Below are 8,891 nucleotides of genomic sequence, written 5' to 3'. Positions count from 1 at the left end.
GAGACCCCCTCAAGTTATCTCAACTTGAGGGGTAAAATTGGAAGGATCTTGGCCCTTGATTTAATATCAAAGGTTAAAAATTTAAAATATAAATATTAAATCTTAATCCTTGATTTTAATTTAAAAAATTAAAATATGAATATTAAAACTTTACCCTCAAATTATCGAGAGAATCTCCATCCTTAAAATTATTAATTAGAAGACAATGAGTATAAAGTGTTTTCTCGCATAAACATAGTTGATGGATGATCCACAACAAAGTCACAAAGCTATAAATGCTCTCCTTTTCCATTTTTCTTCTCAGCTTCTTTTCTCTTAACCTCTAAGTATATTTGTCACCTCCTTCTTCTTCTTCTCATCTTTCTATTTATAATAACTTCTCTCATTCAAATTCAAACAAAAAAGAAATCATAATTTATCATGTCTTCTTTGTACTCATATCCATCTTATTCAAATTCCAACCCTTCAAACATTTCTTCTCCTTTTTCATTTATAAAGCTTAAAGATTTCTTCACCCCTGCTATTATTGTTATTATTGGCAATGTCTGCTCTGCAATTTTCACCTTTTTCTTTGCATTGGGTATGTCTTTTTTCCTTTCCTTTTGTGTGTTTTTGTGTGTTTATATAAAGAAATTGTTATTGTTTTAAGTTTCTTGAAAATGGAGGTTTGTTTTGAATAGTTTACTGGCATTTTGATGTGGGCTTTTCATTATATGAATTGGGATTTCTTTGTTTTCCTTCTAATTATAGAAATTAATAAGCTTTTTGCTCATCAATTTGCTATGTCAAGCTTAGGGTATCTGAGTTCCCATTTGAATTCCTCTGTTCCTTATAAATCTTTTCTTTGGTTAAGGTTAATATGCAAGAAAATGTTTTGTATCGCGTGCTTGATAATAATTATGCATTGATAAATATCAATATCAATACATATATAAAGTGATATTTTAAATAAAGCTACATAGGTGCAAATTTTACAATCAGGGTATAAAAAGTTCATGCTCATGTAATTATGTCTATTTTACATTAGATAACTTAGTATAAGCTATCAATAATAATAATTGAAATGATTAGCATTACATCTTTTGTTTTATTGTCCTAAATTGACCAACTTGCGTTAGTTAGTTTGGCTAAACTTGGTTGGACATCATGTACTTGACCCATTAGGACGAAAAATCTAGCCGAAAAAGTGTCAAAAAACACAAAATACTTGACACTTTATCTATTTCTAATTAAATAAAATTACCTTATTTTGCTTGTTATGGAACTACAATTCAAGTTTCTAAGGCAATAAAGTGAAAAAATAAATAAAAATGACATCAATGGCCATGTCTTGCAGTTGGAACTTTACTAGGAGCAATGACTGGAGCCTTGATAGGTCAAGAAACTGAGAGTGGTTTTGCTAGAGGGGCTGCGGTTGGAGCCATTACTGGTGCTGTTTTTTCTATTGAAGTTTTCGAATCTTCGCTTAATTTGTGGAAAACAGATGAATCTGGGACTGGTTGTATTCTATACTTGGTGAGCATTTTTACTTTCTCAACAATTTCAAGAAATAAATCACAAAAAACGTTTCAAAGATACGATTTATATGGTTAAGTCAGTGAAAAGTAGATACGAGGAAAGCATGAAAACGGTTGCTTCTTGTTCTTACTTTCATTTTTTGAACCTCGAGAATTTTTTCATTAAGCCAGGTATTTACTTAGTTTGACAATTTCTAATCCATTTTTTTCGTATTTATTACAGATTGATGTCATTGTAAGCTTGATAAGCGGTAGACTTGTTCGTGAACGTATTGGTCCAGCAATGTTAAGTGCAGTTCAAAGTCAGGTATATAGAAACAGAATTAATATTCTTGTCTTAGAATTACTTCACTTCTTTTGGTCGTTTAGAACTGTTTTGCCATTAACTTAGATGGGAGCTATTGAAACGAGCTTTGATGATCTTCATAGCATATTCGACATTGGTGGTTCTAAAGGATTGCCTGAATATTCTGTTGAAAAAATACCCAAAATCAAAATTACCAACAGAAATGATGTGGATGATTCGGGGGAGAGAGTCTCTTGCTCGGTGTGCCTTCAGGTACTACCATCATTACTAGAATTTAGTAACTTTGATTTTCGTTTAAAAACTCTGTTTTAGTTTGAATTGAAAAAAGCATTTCAGACAAATAATCAATATGTTGTTAGCTTAATGAGTGTCAAACTCAGTTTGGACTTAGAAAATGCTTAACCTTCTAGATTTATAAACAATTACTTGAATATATGGCAACTTGGGCGGTAGTTGAATTTATTAGTCAACTTTTTGCTTTTGATACCCAATGTTGTTCAGAAATTGCTGAATAATACATTTAGGCTGTCGGGTGAAATTGGCAAATTCTTGATTTTCGGGTAAGCTTTCAAGTTTCAACTTGATTTTTATCTGGTTATTTGTTGTCACGGTAGATGCAATATGTTGACATACAGCTTTCCCTTTCCTTCTGCAAGTAATACACTCTATGTTACATAAAATTTCAAAACAAGTTTCAATCTCAGGATCATTATTTGAATGATATTTTAGACATCTAACTATTCTTTAATGATGTAATTTTTAAGTAGTGGTACTAGTAGTAGTAAACGTTGGACTCATGTCTACAAGTCGTCTATTTATTTTTAACGGCAAATGCTAGTTGGTTTTCACCAAGTTAGTAATTAAACGCGAATGCCCAGATTTGAACCTTCAAGAAGTCCTCTGTATGATTTGTGTTCTTCTAATTGGGACTTTGGATTGTTTCAGGATTTTCAACTTGGAGAAACAGCAAGAAGTTTGCCACAATGTCATCACATGTTTCACCTACCATGTATTGATAAATGGCTGGTGAGACATGGGTCTTGTCCATTATGTAGAAGGGATCTTTAAAGATTCTTTTTTTTTTTCATCTTCTTTTTCTAATATGACCCCATGGTTGCTTTAACTAACTTGAAATAACCCTAAGTTTTAGTATGATATATGTATGTATGTATCTATAATGTATTATGTGTATAATGATACAACTGAGGGTCAATATTACTGATTTGTATATAACATTATAACGTATAGTTTCAATGTATATATGATATATCTTGCTAGTTCTGTGTTATCCCTGTGTTTTGCCTTTTCTGTTCAACTTAAACAAAATGACGTGTTTGTATGTATGGTTCCTCTATTAACTCGAGAAGGCATGCTATTTTGCCTACCTATTCTGAATAACGAAAGTGCGCAAGAGGTACAAGTCAACTGATCGTGGGGTTTCTTTAGTTTGGGGAAATGAGGTTGCTGGTATATTCTTAACCTCTAAAGACATTTAGTGTATCAATTTCATACAGCTATAACGGTGGTAAACCTTAAAATATCCAAGCGAAACTCTGAAAAAAAAGGGAAAAGTTCGACATGTTTGTTAACTTGATTATGTCACTACTGTACCACATATTTCAAAATCTGAACCATGATACACCATCAACAAAAAGAAAGCAAATTACAAGAAGCTAATTACGCAATAACCAGGTGGTGTAAGGCTAAAAATGCCTGCAACGACAACCCAGATACCAAATCAAATCCAACGGGTCTTATTTTATAGGTCTAGACCGAGCAAAAAGCCAGGTTAGTGAAAATATACGAAAATAAAACTGAAGTCAACAGAGACTAACCCGTCATGCCAAACAAAACAGCTCAAATACCAAGGGCACGATTCATTTTTGTTAAGTCCCAAACCATTCCAAAGAGCCATCTTTAAGGCTACATCAATAACCTTTTTCTTGTTTCCATCAGTCCCTAACTCCCTATAGCTCGGGTACGGTTGTTTCCATGGGGTGAACATATCTAACAGCTTTTGTATTTTTGGTTGGCAATTGATATCTCACCACTTGAAATTCAACAAAAACAGCAGATAACAATATACAACAATGAACACACAAACTGTTAATGTCTAATCTTCATTGCTACATTACAAATCTCACATTTGAAAGTTACAACTGAAAACTCACAAAGCTTTTTACCAAATCTTTCAATGTTCAATTCGTTGACTCACTCATTGCATTGAACCCAACCGGTTCAACGCATCACGAGCCGCGCCACATTCATGATCAATCCTGACGGCGCGCTCATAAGCCTCAACCGCTTCCTCCCTCATTTCCTTTTTCTCATAACACTCGCCCAAAAGGCGATAAGCCCCAGCATTATCCCCTTTCAACTTAACCGATTCAACCAAATCCGCAACAACCGAATCCACTTTACCTCTCTTATTCCCCTTAACTTTCATTTTAATTTCGGCCCTTTTAAAAAGGGCATCCCCTCTTTCACTACTACTCAAGGATTTAGCAGTCAGCGTTGAAAGCGCTACATCAAGCGCTTCCACTGCCGACGTACTAAACCCTTGTGCATCAAGTGCCAATGCTTTTAATATATGTGACGCGGCGTCACGTGGGTCTAATGATATGGATTTGTCGGCTTCCTCGGAAGCCGATTTGGCTAGTTTTAAGGAAGATGTTCGGTCTTTTGTTGATCTTGATTTGGATAAAAGCTGGGCACCGAGAATAAAGTGTCGTTTGGCATCGTAACTCGGTCGGTTTCTGTAACGGTATTTTGTGAACATGTTTTGTGGGATTTTTTGCATCCATAAAAACATGAAAATTGTGATTAGGATAAAGGAGGCTTGGAGTACTAGATCCGCCGGAATCATTATTAATTTTAATTTAATTTAATTATTATGTGTGATTTTTCTTAGTTGTTATCTGAGATTTGACTAGGGTTTGGAGAGAATATGATGATCGGGAAATTGAATTGGGCGGAGTTGTAACTGTGATGAAAATGTTGATACAAAGTCATGAGTATGGACTATTTAGTCAAATAGTGAAACTGAACATGACCAATTTACCTTTCTACCCCCATCCCTCCTAAACCTCTATTTTTGATCTTTTTTTGTGGAGTTTTCTTTTTTTTTCTTTTTCTATTTTGTAGGTAGGTGGGTATTATTCTGATGAAAACATGGAAATAAAAAGCATCTGTTATGTAAGTTAGATTTATACAAGTAAGAAATCTAATTACTTAACATTTTTATCTCTAGATGTAGAAGTCGTTCAATCCTTACTATAAGGCCTCAGGTCACTTTTTACTTTAGGTGAAAACTGAAAGCAACTTTTTACCTTAACAAGAGTAAGGTTGTTTACATCTCAATCTTCCATATACTGTTAAAGACCGTATTGAGAATTATGACTCGTGAAAAATGGTATTAGAAGTTAAGTTTAATGGATCCTGGTACTAGACTAACCCATGACTTCCCTCTCTTGTTCTTTACACACCACCGAATAAAATAGAAAGCATGGACTAGAAATCAATCAGTTTGCAAGCTAATGAAATCAAAGAACAAATACCTCAGTTCAAAGCTATGCCCTCGTCTCCTCTCATTTCAAACGAGGATCTATATGTATAATGTGGCAAATGTGATTGCTGAAGATAGAAAATATAACTTCTAAATGTAATTACATAGTGAGGTGGAGATTGTCATGAAATTGTTTTAATAATTACCTGGTTGAGATTTATGTATAGAGGTATAAAGGTAAATTTTCCCGTAAGAGAAGTAAAATAGTCCATAGAAATATCAACCCCCATATGAAATATCTGCATATAATTTAACCAGATAAAATGAAAAGTTTCCGGAACTAAAGTCCACAAGCTTAAAATCTATGAACATAATTCAATCGAGATATAGCATTATGTGCAACATCATTATACTTCCTCACACAAACCTCAGAAAACTCCGTTAACGAATCAAAAACTGAAGAAAACCCGGTCTGAAATCCTACCAATATGACCCGACGAGTTTCTTCAACACATTCCTTGTGTTTAGCCTTTTCAGTTTCGACCATTGCCTTAAAACTGTCCATTTGACCTTTTTTCTCAGCCCAAATGTCCACTTTATTCTTCAGATTCAATGACTTCCACTTAACTATACTTCCTTCCTCCCTCTCAAAACAAAATACTCGCTTATCTAACTCAGTAACGAGTTTGTCAACCTTGCGCTTCTGTTGCTGTTCGATATCTTGCTGGGCCCAAAGGGTTCTGAGGTCTTTTGCAAACCTCTTCATGGCATATGTAACTGCTTTATCTGGCAAATTCTTGGTAACAGCCAACCAATCACGACAAACGGTGAAAACAAGAGGCGGGGTGTTGAGTTCTTGCTCTGGAGATATTGTTCTGTATGCCCATTCTGTCAAATCTTCAACGTATGCTTCCATGGAAGAAATGTAGTTTGAAAAACACGTCTGCCAGTTTTGAATTTCAGCCTCGAGTTGAAGAGTCGCAAGATGACTGGATTTGTTGTTTGTAAGTGATGTACACGAGAATGATTTAACTTCAAACATTGTCCGGCTTTGTGTTTTATGCAATTCCAACATGACTTTCCATGTTTTTGTTAGCCTGCAATAATCAAAGAGATCAAACCTTTGGTCAAGTTTGACTTTGACTTTCTTAAATCGAAAAGTTTTTAACATATAAATTTGATGTGCATTACTATTCTATGTACTATATAGACAATTGACCCCAGCCGGGTAGCTAAGTTGGTTAAGGGTGGTGCAATTTTGCCCTCTCCATAAAGTTATAGATCATTACCCACGAAGCAACTCGATGATTTGAGGCTGAAGTTCATCATCTCTCACTTTCTCTATTCGTTTAGAGATCGAATCGCATATCTTCATGCTGACCAAAATTCTTGAATATAAATCATTGACATGATCTTCTATCTCTAGCTTGTGGGTAGCCTTCTCTTTGCTTAATTGCAAAGATTTTCGATCATACAACTTCTTCATTTCATTACCAGCCTGAAACACATCATTATAGATCAAGAAAATTATATTAAAAAGAAAAAGAGAGAGATAAAAACAAATGTTAAAACAACAAAAAGGTTGTATACAAGGGTACATCTGATGTGTACCTTAACTTCGTCGCATAGCTTCTTTTCCCAAGCATATAACCTTCCTAAAGTGGACAAATGGCTCCCGGATTCCATGCCTCCAGTCTCATCAAAGAGATCACAGTTGCTATTGAATGCAGTCCATGTTGATGAACTCCTTGAACTGCTTGAGAGTAGACTTCTACATGATGGTGATCTGGTTATACTTGATTTATGCCATGCAATCGATGGGATTAACCTCTGGGAGGTTTCTGCCAATGAAACAAATCCCAATTATTCTTGGTGAATTCAGAGTTTCAAAAAAAAGTTTTGCACTGCTGTCACAAAACATAATTTTGATATGCATACTATGAACATAATTTTACTTTCATCTCTATATTGGCAAAACAAAGTTCTAAGATATGCACATGTATACATTAACATACATTTCCTAGACCTTTCCAGTACAAGACATCATCCCCTTAGATAACCGAAATGCCCCATTTTCGAGCTATAATCTCCTTGGGTATAATCGAGTCTTTGAATCTAATAACCATGCATTTGAGGTCTTGGAGCTAGTGTCCCAAGTAATAAACTTTTTCAATCCCTAAAACACATATCATAGTATAGTATCATACACTAAATTGTAGTCAACCTTAAATTAGTGACTCAACTAGATTAAGCTTATAAAAAAGCCCTTTTTATGTGGCTTAACTTTTGGGTAAGACCTTACTTTTCAATATTAAGCTATGATAAGCTATTAAGTCAGAAAAAATAGTTTCATTAATCCTGATCCTAGTCCAAATAAGCAAATAATATTTCTAAATAGAGCCAATATGCTCTAGAGGTCTCGGTTCAAATCCTGGAATTAACGTTTAATACTAACTTGTCACAAATTAACTACTAAGTACTAACAACCAACATTTGAATCATTAAAAAAAAAACAGAGAGGAGTATAACCTTTAGTGTCAAGATGATCAAGTGGGCCAAGATTGTTGAATTCAAGCAACTTAGAAAAATCAAGACCACAATTATAAGCTTTTAGAAAACAATCTTCCACTTGTTTTAGTGCCTCCAATAATCCTCTTTTCTCTTCTTCTTCATCTTCCATTCTACAACTATTATTATTATTATCCTTCACCCCCTGGCTCATTTTAGCATAACCCACCTCTTTACCCTTCTTCACATCACCCACTTCACTATTATTCACCACCACCATATTATCACTAAAAAAATCCCACCCCATAAAATCACACTCATTTGCTGACGTCATCACAGTAGTATGAGTGGTGGGACCCACCTCACCCTCATCATAAAAATGCTCACAAACAATACTCTCCTCCTCATCATCATCATTATCATTACCTTCCACGTCATCATCAGCCTTCAATGTGGGTGGTGGTTTTGATTGGGTGTGGTGAGGGTCCACCGTAGGATAAGGTGAGGGTGCAGGGTAAGTAAGCAAGAAATTATCAGAAGCATTAATGGAATGACGTGAAACAAACAGTCTTAATGCGATTGCGACGGCGTATAAGGACTGATTATACTTACAGTGTGCTCCAGCAAGAATGTACCTCCGTTCCACGGCGGAATTCATTAGTTTCTTTCTTTCACGACACACCGACACTAGTGTGTCATCTGGGTGTTCGCCGCCGCCGGCGTGTTTTAGAAACGACATCGTACAACCCATTTGTAGTATTTAATGTCAGATAATATGGTTGGGGATGGTGATGATGATTAATGTCTTGGAATAAAATGAAATGAAAGAAATGTGGGTAAGTATAGTAGTAGTAGTACAATTGTCGTTAGCAAAGAAGAAAATGCCAAAGGCTACTACCACTTTAGTTGATAGAAATTAAATTCATGTTTGTATACTTTATTTATTTTCTTGGTAAAGTTGTAAATTTGTAATATTTTGAGGAGATATATTGATTGGTAAAATAAGATTTATTTCTATTATCATTAGTTGTATCTATAATCTATAATAAATACA

The 8,891-nt window shown here is 34.8% G+C and overlaps 3 protein-coding genes across 3 annotated transcripts; 1 reads left to right on the top strand and 2 right to left on the bottom strand.

Annotated features, from left to right (window-relative positions):
• Positions 1-339: 339 nt before the first annotated feature.
• On the top strand, positions 340-3,105 carry LOC122589390 (NEP1-interacting protein-like 1). The gene is made up of 5 exons (XM_043761684.1): positions 340-580; positions 1,337-1,515; positions 1,741-1,824; positions 1,909-2,076; positions 2,770-3,105. Exons 1-5 carry the CDS (start codon positions 421-423, stop codon positions 2,890-2,892), a joined length of 714 nt encoding a protein of 237 aa, XP_043617619.1. The 5' UTR covers positions 340-420; the 3' UTR covers positions 2,893-3,105.
• Positions 3,106-4,039: 934 nt separating this feature from the next.
• Positions 4,040-4,603, bottom strand: LOC122587677. The gene has a single exon (XM_043759844.1). The coding sequence runs from the start codon at positions 4,601-4,603 to the stop codon at positions 4,040-4,042; it is 564 nt and encodes a 187-aa protein (XP_043615779.1).
• Positions 4,604-5,620: 1,017 nt separating this feature from the next.
• On the bottom strand, positions 5,621-8,663 carry LOC122588409 (protein ALTERED PHOSPHATE STARVATION RESPONSE 1-like). The gene is made up of 4 exons (XM_043760513.1): positions 7,859-8,663; positions 6,941-7,170; positions 6,619-6,827; positions 5,621-6,426 (listed from the first exon to the last, which is right to left on the bottom strand). The coding sequence occupies exons 1-4, from the start codon at positions 8,586-8,588 to the stop codon at positions 5,685-5,687; spliced, it is 1,911 nt and encodes a 636-aa protein (XP_043616448.1). The 5' UTR covers positions 8,589-8,663; the 3' UTR covers positions 5,621-5,684.
• Between the last annotated feature and the right edge of the window lie 228 nt (positions 8,664-8,891).

The sequence above is a fragment of the Erigeron canadensis genome, chromosome 2 (genome assembly GCF_010389155.1).
Source record: "Erigeron canadensis isolate Cc75 chromosome 2, C_canadensis_v1, whole genome shotgun sequence".
NCBI lineage: Eukaryota > Viridiplantae > Streptophyta > Magnoliopsida > Asterales > Asteraceae > Erigeron > Erigeron canadensis.
This window is presented reverse-complemented; position numbering and strand designations above follow the sequence as displayed.

What these genes read in the sequence shown, in the direction of transcription:
- LOC122589390 (XM_043761684.1), top strand. Translation starts at nt 421, where the DNA reads ATGTCTTCTTTGTACTCATATCCATCTTATTCAAATTCCAACCCTTCA. An exon ending in TAAGTGCAGTTCAAAGTCAG is followed by an intron (nt 1,825 to 1,908) that starts GTATATAGAAAC and finishes CCATTAACTTAG; the next exon opens with ATGGGAGCTATTGAAACGAG. An exon ending in CTTGCTCGGTGTGCCTTCAG is followed by an intron (nt 2,077 to 2,769) that starts GTACTACCATCA and finishes GGATTGTTTCAG; the next exon opens with GATTTTCAACTTGGAGAAAC.
- LOC122587677 (XM_043759844.1), bottom strand. Translation starts at nt 4,603, where the DNA reads ATGTTCACAAAATACCGTTACAGAAACCGACCGAGTTACGATGCCAAA.
- LOC122588409 (XM_043760513.1), bottom strand. Translation starts at nt 8,588, where the DNA reads ATGGGTTGTACGATGTCGTTTCTAAAACACGCCGGCGGCGGCGAACAC. An exon ending in TGATCATCTTGACACTAAAG is followed by an intron (nt 7,171 to 7,858) that starts GTTATACTCCTC and finishes TTTCATTGGCAG; the next exon opens with AAACCTCCCAGAGGTTAATC. An exon ending in AGCTATGCGACGAAGTTAAG is followed by an intron (nt 6,828 to 6,940) that starts GTACACATCAGA and finishes GATGTGTTTCAG; the next exon opens with GCTGGTAATGAAATGAAGAA.